At 36.0% G+C, this 19,998-nt stretch overlaps 2 protein-coding genes across 11 annotated transcripts in view; one reads left to right on the forward strand and one right to left on the reverse strand.

Annotated features, from left to right (window-relative positions):
- pi4kab (phosphatidylinositol 4-kinase, catalytic, alpha b) overlaps positions 1-19,998 on the reverse strand; it is a 62,488-nt gene that overhangs the window by 26,603 nt on the left and 15,887 nt on the right. For 5 of the 9 annotated variants that reach the window (XR_010895929.1, XM_067394285.1, XM_067394280.1 and 2 more), the window contains exons 18-30: positions 18,743-18,911; positions 17,087-17,137; positions 7,794-7,902; positions 7,541-7,677; positions 7,062-7,195; positions 5,450-5,532; positions 5,090-5,160; positions 4,876-5,000; positions 3,459-3,540; positions 3,281-3,364; positions 3,110-3,199; positions 1,155-1,274; positions 1,033-1,074 (exon numbers count right to left, since the gene is read on the reverse strand). Coding sequence is in view for 8 of the 9 variants with exons in the window: in XM_067394285.1 (XP_067250386.1) it covers positions 1,033-1,074; positions 1,155-1,274; positions 3,110-3,199; positions 3,281-3,364; positions 3,459-3,540; positions 4,876-5,000; positions 5,090-5,160; positions 5,450-5,532; positions 7,062-7,195; positions 7,541-7,677; positions 7,794-7,902; positions 17,087-17,137; positions 18,743-18,911 (1,297 nt within the window). In the remaining variant the exon portion in view is untranslated. The remainder of the gene's footprint in view (positions 1-1,032; positions 1,075-1,154; positions 1,275-3,109; positions 3,200-3,280; positions 3,365-3,458; positions 3,541-4,875; positions 5,001-5,089; positions 5,161-5,449; positions 5,533-7,061; positions 7,196-7,540; positions 7,678-7,793; positions 7,903-17,086; positions 17,138-18,742; positions 18,912-19,998) is intronic. The other 4 variants (XM_067394284.1, XM_067394287.1, XM_067394283.1 and 1 more) reach the window with 1 other exon arrangement.
- Positions 9,686-16,201, forward strand: serpind1 (serpin peptidase inhibitor, clade D (heparin cofactor), member 1). 2 transcript variants are annotated; one of them, XM_067394278.1, is made up of 5 exons: positions 9,686-9,781; positions 10,045-10,967; positions 13,424-13,697; positions 15,392-15,536; positions 15,780-16,200. In XM_067394278.1, the coding sequence occupies exons 2-5, from the start codon at positions 10,046-10,048 to the stop codon at positions 15,969-15,971; spliced, it is 1,533 nt and encodes a 510-aa protein (XP_067250379.1). In that variant the 5' UTR covers positions 9,686-9,781; position 10,045; the 3' UTR covers positions 15,972-16,200. The 2 variants fall into 2 exon arrangements, with proteins under 2 accessions (XP_067250379.1, XP_067250378.1); XM_067394277.1 differs by lacking the exon at positions 9,686-9,781 and having other exon boundaries at positions 10,010-10,967; positions 15,780-16,201.

The following is a 19,998-nucleotide window of genomic DNA, read 5'->3' on the forward strand; positions in this document are numbered from 1 at the left end:
GCAGGCCTCACTGAGCATTTGAATTTCATCAAAAATATCTTTATTTGTGTTCTGAAGATGAACGAAGGTCTTCTGGGTGTGGAACGACATGAGGATCAGATGTAAATCATTCTTTTATTTATTTAAACTGTTTACATGCACTGCATTTATGATTAGGACTCATAAAGAGGAGTGGTTTTCCTTCATCTGCCGTCAGTCCCTCACCTCACCATCGGTGTCGCCAAACTGCTCTGTCTCCAAAATGTGTGCAAATTTTCCCGTCAAGTTTGTTTTTATAAATCACAACCTATGCATAGGAAGTGGCGTACGGCTCTTCCAGGGCCTGTTTTGTGTACGCACCGGTTATAAATGAGGCCCCTGGCCATATGGTTCAATGCATACATAAAATACACAAATTGCTGTATGCATTTACTGCTAAAAGAGCTGAGAATAACACTTTATTGCTGCAAACATTATAAGTTGCGTCCCAAATGACGCACTATACACTATGTACTTGTGCACTATGCACTCATCCATGTAGTGCGTGAATTGTATAAGGTTATTTAACAACACTACGTAATTAAAGCTGCGACAGTTGAGTGCACAAAGTGTCCAACATTCCACACTTCGTTTTTTCCGTTAATTTAGTGCATCATCCGGGTATTTAAAGTGCACTTTTTCTTTTTGGAATTTTCAGTGTGAACACACTACTCACACTATTTATACTTAAAAACGTCATAGAATAGTGCACAAGTACGCGAATTGGGACGCACCTATTATCTTTAAAGATGCTGTGAAACAATGTGCATTATGAAAAGAGGTATATAAATAAAAACTGACTAGACAAATAAATAAATGATCTGTCAGAGTATCATTCACGTGTCACAGTGAAGTGCGTCTATGATCATGATCATATGATGTTCTGTCAATCTTCAAAGATGTTTTGAATTTAGTGATTTCAATATGTATTTTCATTGTGGCATTAATCAGCAGTTTCAGGCTTTCTTATAAAATGATTGATGGTTTTATTCTAAAGACTCGCAACCGTCTTACCTTAATCTGCCCAAAAACCTCAGTTACAATCTCAGTAACCATCTACCATAAGAGCACAGCATGGGTTACCATCAGGACGTGTGTTTGTTAGAGGGACTCTGGGTAATAGGGCGTTTTCTCACCCCCAGCGTCGTGCTTTGACGGTTGTATCCCGCGAAGCTGAGAATACTCTCGGTGGCCATCGCCAGACCCGTGTGCTGTGACAAACCCGACAGCCAGTTCTGATGCTTGTTCAGATACTCCTGAGACAGAAAAATGTGTAACATATTGCAACTGTTTTGATAATAATCAGAAATGTTTCTTGAGCAGCAAATCAGCATATTAGAATGACTTCTGAAGGATCATGTGACACTGAAGACTGGAGTAATGATGCTGAATGATCACAGGAATAAATTACATTTTACTAATTATATATATATATATATATCTCATATATATATATATATATATATATATATGATATATGATATATCATATATATACATATATATATATATATATATATATATATGATATATGATATATCATATATATACATATATATCATATATATACATATATATCATATATATATATATATCATATATATATATATCATATATATATATATATATCATATATATCATATATATATATATCATATATATATATATATCATATATATATATATCATATATATATATATATATACATACATACATACATACATACATACATATACACATATACACATATATCAGTAAAATCCCCAGATATAACCCTCAGGGGTCTGAGGATTTTTAGGACCCTGGAGAAGTTTTGACATGCTCTGACATTTGTGCTTTTTTCAGTTGTTCATAAACATATTAATGGAAAAAGTGTCATTACACTGTATTCAGCACAAACTAGGCTACAATAATATGTGAGGAACATGTATGTACATGTTTGTGTTTTTGAAGGAATAACATTTATGCGTGGTTATTGAAAAAACAAAAAACTTAAGTCACTGAAAAACTTAAGTCACTATTTTTTGAAAGCCAAAAAATATATATTAAATCTTTGTTCACAAGACATCTGGGTATTTGAGGTTGTAGACTAGAGTTTTTGAGAGATTTAAATTTTCTAAAACATCTTTGGTCAAGAAACACAGTATGCGTGGAGGCGTGAATCATCATGAATAATGGATGATTCTCACCTGAGAAGACAAAAGAATCACATACTAATGACCTGAAATGACTTGCATATTAATTAGGCCTTTCAGTCAGGTAGGCTGTGAAAAAACCCTCTGTAATCATGTCTCAAGCTCATCATGGTGTAAATCAAACATACAGAAAAAACAGCAATACTGTGAAATATTATTACAATTTAAAATAATGGTATTCTATTATATTCTTTAAAATATAATGTATTTCTGTGATGCAAAGTGTCTGAACAATTACGTTACCTCTATAGCATTTCATACAGGCTTTTAGCTTAAAAGCATGCACATTTGGAGAAATATTGATGGATTCTCAAATGTTTGTCAATTTTCTATACAGAAGAGTAATATTTATTCAGGATTTATTGTCATCACTATAAGTGCTGGATACTGTGTTTTCAATTCATACTTGCAGCCGGAGGGCGCTCTGTTCACCTTTAGTCCACAAATGCCTGAGCACTGAAGAAGAATAAGCAATCCAGGAACTAACCGAACTAACAGAGGACAGAGATCACTAACTATGGCTATTCAAAACACTTTTCAAGACAATAAATACACGACAGGACAATAACTCTTAATTGTATGTGCAACGTTAACGGAGTATTTTGAGTCTCTTTCACACTGGTAAGAAAAAAACCGCGGTGGTATCGCCGGCGATACCCTCAGACCTCAGAGTGTTAAAACAACTCTGCTCAGAATACATATGGTCCCTCTCTAAATAGTGTTAAAGTAAGTTAATGAGATAATTAAACAATTAATAAGGCTGTGACTGAAGTCAGTTGTAGTTCTTGTGTTTCTCTTTTCTTCAGTGCTTGTTAACAGCAGGTGTTCATCACTAATGGACAATCACTTAATTATCTCTGATTTAACTCTGGAGATTTTGCTGTGACTTGAGCTCACCTGGAGATGAGATTTGGTGACGGAGGCGGCCCATTTCATGGCCTCCTTCAAGATCTCTCCACAGCGGGCGGCAAAGTCCTTCACGATGCTCTGGAGAGCAAATACAAACAACATTTCGAATCATTCGACTCAGATTGCGAGTACATTCAGGGCTCAAAGGCTCCGTCTCACCTCTCGCGCCTCATGCGTGTCGGGAACCGTTATTCTGTACGGGGTGTCGGGAATGTCGTAGTACGGCTGATCTTTGTGGATGTCCTGTTTAACAGGATCAGTAAGAGGAGGTCAGGGTGAGTGAATGACATGTGACAGTGGAAACACTAGTTATATTGGTGTGTTGTGTTGTACTGACGGCGCTCAGGGACAGAGACAGAGTCTGCAGGATGTCCAACATGGTCTTCAAAACTCTTCCACTCCACAGCAGGTGAGGAAACCTACAGGACAAACAGATTTGAGCTTTGTGTTGCTGCTTTTTGTTATTATTATTATTATTATTAATAATAAAATTAATACAATTAAATCAAATACTACTCGAAAAAAAATGCTACTTAATAAGCAGCAGCATTTTTTATGATTATTTTAATTATTAAATCAATATAGAGGACAGACAGATTTGGGCTTTGTGTTGGTGCTTTTTGTTATTATTATTATTATTAATAATAAATTAATACAATTAAATCAATAAATATTTTACTATAGCAATACTACTACTATTATAATAATCTACTAAATAATAATAATAATAATAATAACCATTATTTATTATTATTATTATTATTATTATTAAATAAATCTAGAGGACAAACAGTGATTTGAGCTTTTGGTTTGTGTTTGTGTATGAGAAAAACAATTATTTTTTTATTAATATTATTATCATTATTAAATTACACCAATTAAATCAATGAAAAATCATTTTATGATATTATATCTTACTGTATATGGTATTTTATGATTTTAATATTTAAAATGATACATTTAATAATCATAATCAACATTTTAATTATGATTATTATTATTATTATTATTATTAAATACATATTATACTATAGCAACATTACTAATGTAATAAAAATGCAAAACAAAATGATACATTAAGTATTATTATTATTAAATTAAATCAACAGACATTTTATAAGATATTTTATATGATATATATATAAAATATACAATTTTAAATGATATTTTATATTTTTTTAGATTATATTTTATGTGATTTTATTTTATATATTTATTATTTTAATATTTTGATATTTAAATAATATATTTAATAGTCAATCATAATTATTATTATTAAATAAATCAATATTTTAATATAGCAACAATATTAATGTAATAATACGAAACAAAATTATATATTTAATAATAATAATAATAAAAATAATTTTATTTTACAGAACATCAGTAAAATTACAATACTAATATTTATGTCAGTCTTAATTTATTTACTTACAAACATTAAATTATAGAGCTTTTACTTTGGTGTAAAACTGCAGGGAGACCTTAAAGCTCTTTTGATGAGAACAGATTTATAAAATATTTTCATTACAAGTTTGGGAAGATGTTCGACACATGTTTTTTCAAAAGTTAAAAGCAACCTAATCTGCAGACGTTGTGTGGAACCCTATACTCCAATAGTAATAAGCATAAAAATAACAAAAACTACAAAGAATACACAAATATTGGGTGAAATTGTTGAGTTTACATCATAAGCGATGCTTTAATATGCTGTCTAGGTAGGGAGCTCACTAGCAGATAGAAAGTCACTTTACATTTCAGCGAGTCCTGAGAGGTATTTATCTGCAACTCTGCGGATCCTCTTGTGGGTGTGGTTGAAGTTGACCAATAGGAACTGAGCGTGACGCTCAAGCTCCTCCTCGTGCTCTTTAGTCTTGGGCTGAAACAGAAGGCAAAGCCATTATCAATAATGAGTGATCAAACCGCATTCAGTTGAGTGCTGAGAGATCCTTCAGATACTCGACTCACTTTCTCAGCCATCATCTGCAGGAAAACCTCAAAGACTTTATCACCCACACAGATCACACACTGCATCATGCCTGCATTGAGAGAGAGAGAGACATGATAAAGATGCAAGTCAGAACTGTGTGATATATTGAATATTCACAATATATTTGCAATGATTTTGCTGGTTACATACAATTAAGCAACAGTTTGTTTCCTAAAGATCTTGTGATTTGACTAGTTTCATGATCATTTGTTGTATAATAATTCATTTCCATTTATTAATTTCCACAAATCAGTTAAATTTTAATGAATGAGTTAAAACTCTTGATTCGATGATATAATAAATAAAAGTTCTACTTTTTATTCTGTTGAGTTTCTGACCTGATTTATCTTTCTGAATGGCTTTGTCCTCAAAGTATCTAAACATCACCTGGAAGCGGTCGGCATCGTTAGAGTGCAACATCCTGTGGAGGCCAGAGAGAGAGTACATTTTAAATTATGGGAGGCACTTCCGGTTTGGGGAAGTTCAACAACAAAAAAAACAACAACAACAAACAAATAATTTCAAATCATAAGGTTATGCAACAAATAATCCTTCCGTTTGACTGAATGAGCTGTAAAAGTTCGTTCATGTTCATGTTATAATGCAACAAGAATATCTGTGGCAAGAGCTCTTTTCATTCGCTGCATTATTTTCCTCTTTGTATTCTGCTGTAACAGTATAAAAAAAGACAACACATGCTGTGCATTTGTGGTTTGCTCTCCCGATTTAATTTACAGTATATCCCATTAATAATTCACTGGAATGCACCAAGAATCTCTTGTTTCCTCTACAAATGGTGGCGCCAGCACCTGATTTATTAGCACTGGGGGTATTTTTAATCATAAAGTTAATTTAATTATAAAATTACTATTGTTTTGCATTAATCAGTGCGGTTACTAATAATATGACACGTTTGTTTACATGTAATTTGACAGTAAAGCACTGAGCTTGAATTAAAATGAACTTTATTTAATTATTAATAACAGTAAGGTGCAAAAACCTAATTTTTATAAGGAAAATTTAAATATTCTACTCTTAGATTATAAAAGTGATTATAAAATTACTTGTTTCTGTGTAATTCAGTCACAATTTGAAGAAAAGTTTTTGTTTTCCATGAGACTTTGTGACTTTTTTGCTATTTTTCCCCAATATTAGGAAATGGAAATGACCAAGCCTGCGTCTCAATTTGCATACTATCCATCCTAAATAGTGTGTGACATTAGTAATATTCAATACTATTTAGGGTGGATAGTATGCACATTGAGATGAGGGTCAAGTGCTCTTCTGCTGCCATCTTCTGGTTATAGTAGTAATTTCATGTCTTTTTTTCTTTTAAATAAAAGTTTTTGTTTGCTACGAAGTGTTAGTTCTCTTACATCCCTAATTTTTTAGTTTTACAAAGCATCACATTAAAAATAAAATTAAAATTAGATATTTAAAAAGTATGAAGCATTTGAAAAAAAAAAAAAAAAAAAAAAAAAAAAAACATTAAAAGGGCTTGAATTTCATGAAATTAATAATTTAAAAACATTTGACTATTTATGCCACAATACCATGGTTACAGTTAGCATTACTACATTAAATCCATGGTGAATGTTGGTGATTTGTGGAATAAAAAGCCTTCTATAACTTGTTTGTTCATGGCACAATGTCTCTTCTGGCTGCTGCACCGCCCTAAAGACAGGGGTTATAGGGGTTATTCATGGTTTGTGGTAGTAATTTGTCAATGATTTTACACTTTTACATGTCCTGATGTTCAATTGTTGAAGGGTGAGTAGAATAATGTCCTCCCATTGTACCCTGTTTTTAACTTTTCGCTAATTGTTTACAGTTTAACGGAAGTTACTACCATTATTCATGCAAATGGAGAGTAGGAAAATGGTGAATAATGAAGGTGCTGTTCTAAAGGAAGTCAGAAAGACTGGGAACAGGAAGTCAAGCGTCTCTAACCTCATATACTCCAGCCGGTAGACAGACAGCAGGTAAGTGCACATGGCGAAGTCGAGTTTATTGATGAGGGCGGAGGCTTCAGGTGACGGATCCAACAAATTAATGATGGTGCTGCGCAGATCACTTAACTCCGCCTTCAAAAAAGGAGGGTTTTTTTTAACAAACAAGGTCTGGGTCATTAATATACTATATACTGTTACTGTAAAACAATATGTAGTATGCAAGGATAATGTGTCAAACAGTAGTGTGCTACATAACCTCAACATGTTAAGTGAATGGCATCAAGTTAACTCCTCAGGAATAAATTTGGTTTTGCATTTTTGGGATTTTTTGGAGAAGACAAATAATTTGAGCAATCATTCATGTCTGAAGCACAAATGATACACGTGCTTAACTTTCCACTCACTGTTAGAGGTAATAGTAATTTAGATAACACAGCTGTAAAACAGCACTGAGACGGTGAGAGAGCGTTTGGATACCGGAGTAACCGTGTCGTTCTTCAGTGCCGAGTTGTACTGGAGTTCAGAACGCAGCGGTTCTCCACTGGGGAACGTGAGCAGCGGGGATTTAGTGGCGATTTCACACACTCCCTCGTACCATTCCTCAGGCCACAGACCTAAACCACAGGCAAACACACACTTCTGTAGAAATACTGTGAGAACTGCTAGAGTCAAAATGTGCATGTGGTGAATTCATGTTTAAATGCTGTCAGTGATGATTTTATTTCCTTACCAGAACCTTCCACAGCAAAACCCATGACCACAGAATAGAGCCAGAAATCTCTAAAGAGCTTCTGCAGACGAGGTTTGGCCTCCTTAATGGGGGGCAACCGGCGAGTCAACTGTGTGAAATTAAACACAAAGAGACAGCAAATTAAATACAATAAATAAAGAGAAATTAATAAATAAAAACTATAAATAAACAACAAAAAAAAGAATAAATATAAATAAATAAACATTTTATATATATATATATATATATATATATATATATATATATATATATATATATATATATATATATATATATACACATTTATTTAATTAAAAATACAGTAAAAACAGTAATATTGTGAAATATTATTACAATTTAAAATAACTGTTTTCTATTTGAATATATTTCACAAAGTAATTTATTCCTGTGATGCAAAGCTGAATTTTCAGCATCATTACTCCAGTCTTCAGTGTCACATGATCCTTCAGAAATCATTCTAATATGCTGATCTGCTGCTCAAGAAACATTTAATGTGTACAATTGTACAAAATATTTGTGTACAATATTTTTTTCAGGATTATTTGATGAATAGAAAGTTCAAAAGAACAGTGTTTATCTGAAATCTAATCTTTTGTAACATTATAAATGTCTTTACTGCCACTTTTGATTGATTTAATGCATCCTTGCTGAATAAAAGTATTCATTTCTTTAATTTCTTTTCAAAAAAATAAAAATAAAAATTCTTACTGACCCCAAACTTTTGAACGGTAGTGTATAATGCTACAGAAGCTTTGTATTTCAGATAAATGCTGTTCTTTTGAACTTTCTATTCATCAAGGAATCCTGAAAAAAAAAGTACACAACTGTTTTCAACATTGAAAATAATCATAAATGTTTCTCAAGCAGCAAATCATCATATTAGAATGATTTCTGAAGGATCATGTGACACTGAAGACTGGAGTAACGATGCTGAAAATTCAGCTTTGCATCACAGGAATAAATTACATTTTCAAATATATTTAAATAGTACACAGTTATTTTAAATTTTAATAATATTTCACAATATTACTGTTTTTTACTGTATTTTTAATTAAATAAATGTAGCCTTGGTGAGCAGACGAAACTTCTTTTAAAAATATTAAAAATCTTGGTGGTTCCAAACTTTTGGACTGTACTGTATATATATATTTTTGTAATTTATATATATTTTTTATTTTTTATTTTTATTATATATATTGATCACTAACAATGTATTGTATTTTATTGCATTTAATGTAATTTATTTAATTTTTTACTTGAAATGATATATTATATATAATCATTCCAAGTAAAAAAAATAAAATAAATGACATTAAATGCAATAAAATACAATACATTGTTACAGTGATCAATACAGAATCATTTACTTATCAAATCATGGATTTGTTTACAATCGACATTAACATTCCACATTATCTTAAACTATCAAGTAAATACTTTTACTTTCCTCCTGTTTATGTATGTCATTTATATGACATTTCTTTGATCTGTTGAGATTAGGAAGGTCTCAGTGTTTTTCCCCTATCAAATCACTTGAAATCTATAATGTACAACTAAATTTACATGGTAAATTTACAATAAGCAAAATGTCACTTCCAAGGAGAAACTCTCTTCAGTCAGGTCACAAATCACAGCAAGAACCTTTTCTTGCAACTCTTGGCTTACAATGAAACGTTGTCCCAGTTGCCTCTCATTAAATTTAATAAAGCTGTCAGGGATATCAGCATTAAACCCATGTAGTTCAACTGGGGTAATATAAGTCCTATGAGGCCAGTATATCTGTAGTAATTTGAGCCTAGTATTAATGGACGGAGAGCATTTCAAGGGTTAAATAAGTCAAATCTGTGGACTGTTTGAACTCACTGCTGTTTGATCAGTGAAGAGCCAATTCAAAGTCCAGTTGGGGAATGAATCCACAAACGGCCATCCACATACACACAATCACAGATTCCAGAGGGAGAAAGCAGGTAAGCAGCTCAAACTATCATAAAAGATTTCATAAGACTGGTGTGATATTTCAGAGATCAAGCTACGGAAGTAAGCAAAACTTTAAGAATAGTCATTGAAAAATCACTATTGGCGACCCTATAACTGTCTATGGTGGTTATGGCCCTGGATTGGGCAACATGCGTATGAGCATTGAGTGTTTGATTTCAGAGAAATATTTGTGCGATATCTGCAAGTGAAGCAGTCAATCGTTCAATATTCCCATGTGTGCTTGTTTTCATAGGATGTGGGTCTTTCAAGTTATAGTTGTAGTCTCTCTTTTGAGCAGCCCTACTCTGGCTGGGGTCAAAGACCTCGAATCACACTTCGGCGGAGTTGAGAAGGAAAAGTTGGTTGATGCCCGTGGACTTTCTCCAGATGGAGGGAACACAGACATGGAATCCATCCCGCTGGACTTCCATCGGGAGAACACGGTCACGAACGACCTCCCTCTGGAGGGGCTGGACGACGAAGACTACATAGACTTCGATAAGATCTTGGCGGAAGGTGAGGATGACTACAGCGAAGGCGATCACATAGATGAGATCTCCACCCCTGCTCCCGACCTTGACCTCTTCTCTGAGCCAAGTGACCCCAAAATACGCAGAGCACGTCTGTTGCGGCTCTTCCACGGGCGAACGCGCCTGCAGCGCATCAATGTCGTCAACAACCGCTTCGGGTTTCGGCTTTATCGGAAACTGCGCAATCGGCTTAACCAGACAGACAACATCCTGCTTGCTCCTGTCGGGATCTCCATCGCGATGGCGATGATGTCTCTGGGAACCGGCCCAACCACCCACGAGCAACTGTACCAAACTCTCGGATTTGAAGAATTCGTCAACGCCAGCACACATTACGATAACTCGACCGTGCACAAGCTGTTCCGCAAACTCACACACAGGCTCTTCAGACGAAACTTCGGCTACACCTTACGCTCCGTTAACGACCTGTATGTGAAACGTAATGTCCGCGTAGAGGAGGCTTTCCGTTCCGATGCCAAGATGTACTACTTCGCCGAGCCACAGTCTGTGGATTTTGCCGACCCGGCGTTCCTTGTGAAGGCCAACCAGCGCATTCAGAAAATCACCAAAGGTCTGATAAAGGAACCGCTGAAGAGCGTCGACCCCAACATGGCCGTGATGCTCCTGAACTACCTCTACTTCAAAGGTGAATCAATTCTATTCCATTCTTTGAGTCAAGACCGAAAATCTGAAACTCTTTAGTAAGATTAATGGTTCACCCCATTTATTTGAATAATATGCAATCAATCCTTGAGCAAATCATGTACTACAAGCATTAATGCAGCATCAAACATTTAGCTTGATTTTAGCCCAACCAAATTGACCAGCATCTTGACAAGGTTAACCGGCAAGACTTCCTTGTTGCTACTAAGGTTGGTCCAACAAGCATTGTCTTTCTTGTGAACTAGGTTAACCAGCTCAATAGGGGCTTTCACACCGGAGGAACCTTTTCATAGTTCCTAGAACTAATGGCGGATGTACCCACTTTTTGGCGTGTCCGCACTGCAGGAACTGGGAACGAATTTAGTTCGTTTTGGGGGAGCCAAATTAGCTCCTACTTCAGGAGTAGGGTCTAACCCAGAACAATAGGAACTACCAGTGATGTAAGTGTACGTTAATTGATGACCGAACGCATGCTGTACGAAAGTACACCCGCCATTTAGCTTGATTTTAGCCTGACCAAATTGACCAGCATCTTGACTAGGTTAACCAGCAAGACTTCCTTGTTGCTACTAAGGCTGGTCCAACAAGCTTTCTTGTGAACTAGGTTAACCAGGCTCAATAGGGGCTTTTCACACCGGAGGAACCTTTTCATAGTTCCTAGAACTAATGGCGGAAGTTACCACTTTTCGGCGTGTCCGCACTGCAGGAACTGGGAATTAATTTAGTTCGTTTTGAGGGGGGCAAATTAGCTCCTACTTCAGGAGTAGGGTCTAACCCAGCACATTTGCATTTACATTTATGCATTTGGCAGACGCTTTTATCCAAAGCGACTTACATTGCATTATACTATACATTTGTATCTGAGTATGTGCAATCCCTGGGATCGAACCCATGACCTTGGCATTGCTCTTAACCACTGAGCTACAGGAAAGCTTTATACACAATAGGAACTACCAATAATGAAAGTGTACGTTAATTGAGGACTGAACGCATGCTGTACGAAAGTGCACCCGCCATTTTTAAAAAGCCACGTAAATGCAGTTACTCCACGAACAAACTCCATGATGGACATAAACAAGACAGAAAGCTAATGTTAATGGCATTTACCTGCTTTGTGTTCTTTTCTCAGCTAAAAGGGGGAAACTTGTGGTGCTACATATCATCAAGGCTCTTTCCATCATATAACTTGTATCTCTACTTTCCATCTCAGTTATCACAAATCTCAACAAAAACACAGCTCAGATCACGGCGCCCTTCATTCTCCAGTTGTTGACGTTATTAAATGCCATGCTTTAATAAAGTTGTTGTCGTCCGGCTTACGTCACTTCAGCGTTCCTACTGTTGGTGTAGGATTGCCAGGTTTTCACAACAAAATCCACCCAATTGCTACTGAAATCTAGCCCAAAACTAGCCCAATCCATTACGGGGGGCTAAAAATTTGCGTAAAGTTCCAGGGGCTAAATATCATGTTATTTGGGGTCACTTCAACCCACGGATATGAAAACAACAACAGTGTTAAAGTAGCCCAATTCCACCGGAAAACTGCAGACTTGGCAACACTGTGGCGGTGCGAATGCAACTAAATCCTAATGGCCACATTTAGCTCTTGGGGATCCGCCCTAGTGGCTAGTTACTATAAGTTCCTATAATTTCCCGGTGTGAAAGACCCTATTGCAGGGATGGACAACTCCGGTCCTGGAGGGCCAGTGTCCTGCAGAGTTTATCTCCATCCCTGATAAAAACTCACTTGCCTATAACTTTATACTAATCTTAAAGACCTTGATTAGCTGTTTCAGGTGTGTTTGATTAGGGTTGGAGCTAAACTCTGCTGGACACTGGCCCTCCAGGACCGGAGTTGTCCATTAGCTTCAAGAAGTTTTGCTGGCGAACCTCAAGGATATGCTAACTAGACTTGCACCAAACGACCAAAAACCAGGACAATTCCAGCCTAAGCGGGTCTTTTCAACAGGGAAGCCAACCCTGCTCATGGAGGGCTACCTTCCTGCAGACTTCAGTTCCAACCCTGCTCCAACACACCTGCCTGGAAGTTTCTAGTGTTCCTAAAGACCCTGATTAGCTGGTTCAGGTGTGTTAAATTAAAGCTGGAGCTAATCTCTGCTGGAAAGTGGCCATTTCAGGAGCAGAAATGGCTACCCCTGCTGTAGATATTTGGTGAATAGGAACTTCTGCTTCAACAAGTGGTGTCCAATCCTGTTCTTGGAGGGCCACTTTCCTACAGAGTTAAGCTTAAATACACCTGGATGTTTATAGTGATACTGAAGACCTTGACTAACTGGTTCAGGACAGTTTAATAAGAACTGGAACTAAACTCTGCAGGAACGTGGCCTACAAGGAGCAGGATTGGACACCCCTAGTTTATGAACTGCAGTTCACAAATAACACCACAATGTGATGTTTTCAATGCCATAACAAACACAGGCACGTGGGAGCAGAAGTTTCCGAAGGAACTGACACACTACCGGCAATTCCGTGTCAATGAGAAAAAGCAAGTGCGTGTTCCCATGATGCAGAACAAAGGAAGTTACCTGGCGGCGGCCGACCACGAGCTCAACTGTGACATACTGCAGCTGCCCTACTCTGGGAACATCAGCATGCTCATCGCCGTTCCTCAGAAACTCTCGGGAATGAGATCTCTGGAGCAGGAGATCTCCCCAACCCTGATCAACAAGTGGCTTAACAACATGACCAACAGGTAAAGCACCATAAAACACTAGTCTGACCAAGTGTGCAAGGCACTTGCATTGTCATTAACTCAATCACTTCAAGTGCTAGACAAAGTAGAATCAGACTGTTGGCCCTGGAATAACACTCAGATTCTAGGGTTAAGTTTAGGTCAGGGGTAGGCAAGTTTGGTCCTAGAGAGCCACTGTCCTGCAGAGTTTAGCTCCAACCCTGAAAAAAAAAAAAAACCTTCAGCTGCCTATAGCCTTAGTAATCCTGAAGAGCTTGATTAGCTTGTTCAGGTGTGTTTGATTAAGGTTGGAGCTAAACTCAGCAGGACAGCGGCTCTCTAGGACCGAACTTGCCTACCCCTGGTTTAGGTTTAGTTCGAAAGCAATCATTCTTAACCAATTATTTCCCTTTGATTTCAATAATATTATATACCAGCTGCACGTTCTTGCTCTCTTCTCTCCGACGGTGAATTGACACAAACCCGCCTCCTGTCACTCACTCATCATCATCATTCACTCTGTTTGAATAGTGCTTGTATTGCGTGCACATAATTTTAGTCATTCCCGCAGGTTTCGCACTCACACCAAAAGCATGTGCACCACTTACCTATATTATATATTCCTGTCTTGCAAAGTATTCAGGTAAATACAGTCAGTTTTGGACAGTAAAAAGTTAGAAAACCAATGTTTTACGCACACTGTAACAGTATATTGGATCTGCGCATAAGCTCTTAAAGTGACAGCAGCCTAATAAACCTGCTGCTGTCTGTCAAATCTGTCTATCAAAGAACAAAAGATAAAGAGAAAATCACTCACTGCTCTTGACTGAATAACTTTTGTAACTTTAATTGTAAGCATTAATCTGTATTTAATATTTACAATTAAGACTATCCAGTGTTATTTTACATTTGATTACTTTAATTTCTGTAGTATTTCTAATCTGAATAGTACTGTTAGACCCACCTGAAAAACTTAAAGCCATCTGTAACGAGGTTAGTAGATATGGGAAGAAGGAGGCGGGAACCGGCGAACATTCAACCAAACTTTAATATAAAATAAACAAACAAAACGAAAGTAATGCCGGCAGACCCTCGCGGACGTCTGCCGGCCACCCAAACATAACAAAACATAAAATAAAGTCCAGGCCTGGTCCTCTCTCGTCCTTCATTGTAGTCGCTCCTCCTTTTATGCCTCCGGAGCTCCTCCGTGAGAGACTCGAGGCCGGCACGCCTCGCAGGTGACGCTCATTATCACTCGCGTCACCGGCCTCGCGCCGTTCCCTCACGGCTCTCGCCCGCCCTGCTCGTCACACCATCTTTAATTCAATTTCTATTGTATTTATTTGTGCTATTTTTTGCATTTTGTTTGTTTCATTTGTTATTTTATTACTGACTGTTGTCTCTTTTTTGTAACTGTAGTGCAACTGTTCTGAGTGTAAGCTATTGCAACCAAATTTCCCAAATTATCAAATTATGAGATGAGAATAACAAATTATCTGTATGATGGAATATATGGCAGTTTTCCTATGGTATGGTAATCAAAAATGGTGTAGAATATCAATATTTTTCAAGATCGTGACAACACTTCAGTGTTGTCTTCTGTAGAGCTGCTTATAGCTGAATTGAACTCCTTTCACATCTTAAATGGTTAAATCATTCTACAGTTGTATCCTGAAAATAAATCAAACTTCTCTTTTTGTTCTCGTCTCTGGCAGGACTCGTGAGGTGGTTTTCCCTCGGTTTAAGCTGGAGCAGAACTATGACTTGATTGAGCACCTGAAGGAAATGGGCCTGACGGACCTGTTCACTGAAAAGGGCGACTTTTCCCCGATGACCTCTGAGAAGGTCATCATCAACTGGGTAAGAGAACAACTGATATGTGCCAAACAAATGCAACTCAAGCCTCAGCTTGTTTCACATATCATGCTGCACAAACATCTGCAAGTTCAATTAAATATGCATTGCAAGATGTGGTAACAGGCCTTTTTAATGTTATGTTGAAAGCACTTTAGGTCGCCTACGCCTGATCTCTTAGAAAACATACTCTTTGACCTTTCATTGCACCATCATAACCTTCATTTCCTATAATCTCTTCTCTCTCAGTTTAAGCATCAGGGCACCATTACAGTGAATGAAGAAGGTACAGAGGCCGCAGCGATGACACACATCGGATTCATGCCCTTATCAACACAGACGCGTTTTGTGGTGGACCGCCCCTTCCTCTTCCTCATCTACGAGCATCGCACAGGCTGCGTCGTGTTCATGGGACGTGTGGTAGACCCTTCACAGAGTTAATCAAGCAAAATACAGCATCACTGTATAGCAATGAAACTAAAGAGTCAAGAAATTATATGAAATAGTAGCCAGATATAAAGCAGATGATGGTTGTGTTTTGTTTTATAAAGTAAGGAATTTTGTAAAGTAATAAGTTCATCAACTGATAAACATCTTTGTATTTTTGAGGCAGAACATGTTGATGAAAATAAAATGAATCAGAGGACTGGCTTATTGAAGCAATCTGTTCAAAGGGTGCATAACAACAACGCGAGTACATAAACAACATTTCAGGACATTTTGCAAGCCAAGTAAATATTTGTCAGCAAAGTTAAAGTCTAACCACGAGCGCTCAAGACCTAATTACGATTTTTGGACAGATAAGGGAATAATGAAGCATCCAAAATAACCAGAAAAAGCATTTGCATTACAAAACACAGGATCTGATGAGAAACAAAGAGCAAGATTTATCTGATTTCATGTAGACAAAATCTGTGATTAGTTATCTTCATGCTTTTGCCCAAATGCATTCTTTGATCTTCAAACACATGCTTGTCCACAGAGAGCTCATAAATCATTTAAGGGGAGTGAAGAGGAAAACATTTAACATTTGCATATTATATTAAATGTGAAACAGGCCCAGAAAATGCTTTTATTTTCATTCTAATGTGATCAACAACTCTTGTTTAACAACAATTTATTTATAATTATAATTCATAATAGAAAAATATTAAAATTATAATATTTAAAGGCTGTTTTCTTTGGCATTTAAATCTTACAATATACTATAAATTATAATATTATAAATAATATAAAATTATACTATAAATTATATTAGAATGGTATAAAGTTTTTTGTTTTTATTAAGTAATTTTAGATTGTATGCAATATATTACTGAAAGTCATATATTAAATATCATTCCAAAATCATAATTTATGCTTACAGCACCTCCCCTTAAAATAAAATGAATATAAAAAGAATGAAATGGGCCACATAGAGTGTGTGTGTGTGTGTGTGTGTGTGTGTGTGTGTGTGTGTGTGTGTGTGTGTGTGTGTGTGTGTGTGTGTGTGTGTGTGTGTGTGTGTGTGTGTGTGTGTGTGTGTGTGTGTGTGTGTGTGTGTGTGTGTGTCTTACCACAGCGATTACAGGGATGAGGACACCTAGATTACCAGCACTGCTGGATGCCTAGAGAAGGAAAAAAACATAAAAATAAATTATAACAACATTCTAGACAGACTAAAACATTCTAGAATCTTCCTTTTAACTCTTTCCCGATCACTGTCAGAATTTCACTGTAGGGGGCGCTATTATGCATCTTCTGAAAGAGTATAGAATCTCCGGATCAAAACACAGATGAAGAAGCAGAAACAAGCGCTAAAAGCAATGCTTATGCACATGGAAACGTAGTTTTTGGCAGAAACACGATTTTATTCAAAACGTTGATTTTTTTTATTAAACTTACCCACATTCAAGTGTTCATAAAGAAATGCATGAAGGTAGTTTTTTTTTAATGCAGAGTAGACTTGTGCCGATATTCGGTAATGCGATAAATCGCGATAATGAATATGCATGATATTGTAATCGTCGGCACTTCAGAATACCGTAAATAATAATTTATTACCAATTATTCATTTTTTGTAAGGCAATTAAGAATATTTTACCCATGAATCGTATAAAATGTACAACACCGCTGTATTCTGCGTCAAAAGGACACGCGCTCAGATGTAAACAATCCCAACGTGCACGAGAAGCACATGGCGGAACCAGTGAAGGAGACGAGCTGAATGAAAGTGCGCGTTCACTCTCTGACAGCAGAGGGCGCTGATGGAACAGCAGAAATGCAGCGGTTACCACGGAAACCGTGCAAACAAAGCAACTGCGCTAGTGAAGTTTTTAAAATGCTTCAAACAGCCATTCATTTTTTTGTAATCTCAGTGTTGTTCATCACAGCACCAAATACTGAATACTTAAAAAAGACTTAAAAGGATATTTATTTTCAAACCTAAACATTGTTATATTTTAATCTGGACTACAACATGCCCTAATGATTAGAAATGTTCTGATTATTTGATATTGTTCAGTAAAACTTTGAAAACATACAGCTTCATTAGTTAACATGTTAATTCATTATCACTAAACTGACAATAAAAATACTTATAAAGTATTAATTATTATTAATTAATGTTAATTTCTTAGTTACTGTTTAATAACATTACTAAAATCAAAATAACTTATTTAATGGACCTGAGATAAAACTAACAATGATCAGTTGTGTTTCTAAACAAAAAATAACACTTTCTGTAACAAATGTAGCTATTGCTCAATCTTAGTTAATGCATTAAAAAGAGTAAAGTGTTATCTGTTGTTCTTTATAGCCTAATTCTTTTGCATTTTAATCTGTTTGAAAATTTCAGAGTTGTTTTTGTTTTATTACAAAAAGAGTTCTTAAACCTGTTAAACTGACAAAAATGGTTTTGCAACTTATTTTAATATCGCGATAATACCGTATACCGTGATAAAAGCTTAATCAATTAATCGCAACATGAAAATTTGATACAGTCACATGCCTAATGCAGACTCTTTATTTTGATACACTGCATGTTCGTATATTCATACAACAACATATTCTTGGAACCATGAAATTTTTTGTAAAAATGGTCAAAAGTGCTGTGGTGGCTGGCAACTTTTTTTTTTTTTTTTTTTTTTTTTAAAAACACTGGCAGGGAAAGAGTTAATAAGTGTAAGTGTAGCAAGAGAGAATCAGAGACTGCAGGTCAAACACAGACTGACTTTGAGGGCCGGGCCTTTATCACTGGCGCGTTCACTGGCTCTCTTGCCCTCCAGGCCGAGCTGAACGAACAGCTCCAGCAGATTGACCAGCAGCTCGTCCACCAGCTGCTCCCCCTGCAGGTTAGCCGCGATATTTGCCAGGGCATTTATCACAGCTAAAGAGCAGTGCCTGCAAAAACACACTTTATATTAAACCCCCACCAGAGACACGCTGGAAGCAGATTTAATTTGTATAGCGCCTTTCCAGAGCTCAAGGACGCTTTACAAATTTACATACATTCACAAGGTCATTTAGATACAGAAATCTAAAAAGATACAATTGGAAAAATAAAACTAATAGCCTGTTGAAAATGGAAAATGGTCATGAAAAATAAATTTAAACTGTTTTTGGTGCAAGAAACCTTAAAGGGTTAGTTCACCCAAAAATGTATGATCTTCAGAACACAAATTAAGATATTTTTGATGAAATCCGATGGCATTGCCAGCAAGATAATTAACACTTTCAATGTCCAGAAAGCTACTAAAGACGTATTTAAAACAGTTCATGTGACTACAGTGATTCAACATTAATGTTATGAAGCGACATGAATACTTTTTGTGCGTCAAAATAACGACTTTATACAACATCACGTGATGGACGATTTCAAAGCACTGCTTCATGAAGCTTTACGAATCTTTTGATTTGAATCAGTGGTTCAGAGCATCAAAGTCATGTGATTTCAATAGTTCACTTGACTTTGGCAGTTTGATACGCACTCCGAACCTTTGATTCGAAACAAAAGATTCGTAAAGCTTCATGAAGCAGTGTTTTGAAATCACCATCACTTGATATTGTTGAATAAAGTCGTTATTTTGTTATTTTTGATGCACAAAAAGTATTCTCATAACATTAAGGTTGAACCACTGTCGTCACATGAACTGTTTTAAATACGTCTTCAGTAGCTTTGTCAATGCAGGCCTCACTGAGCCATTGGATTTCATCAAAAATATCTTAATTTGTGTTCTGAAGTAGGGCTGCACAACAATTAATCGTGATTAATCGTTTGCAAAATAAAAGTCTGTGTTTACGTAATATATGTGTGTGTTCTGTGTATAATAATTATGTATATATAAATACATGCACATACATGTATAAATTTAAAAAATATATGAATGTATAATATACATATTTATACATATTTTATATTACATATAAATATTTTATATAGAAATATACATTTTTTCTTAAATATATACATGTATGTGCATGTTATACA

Source organism: Chanodichthys erythropterus, chromosome 9 (assembly GCF_024489055.1).
Source record: "Chanodichthys erythropterus isolate Z2021 chromosome 9, ASM2448905v1, whole genome shotgun sequence".
NCBI classification, from domain to species: Eukaryota; Metazoa; Chordata; class Actinopteri; order Cypriniformes; family Xenocyprididae; genus Chanodichthys; species Chanodichthys erythropterus.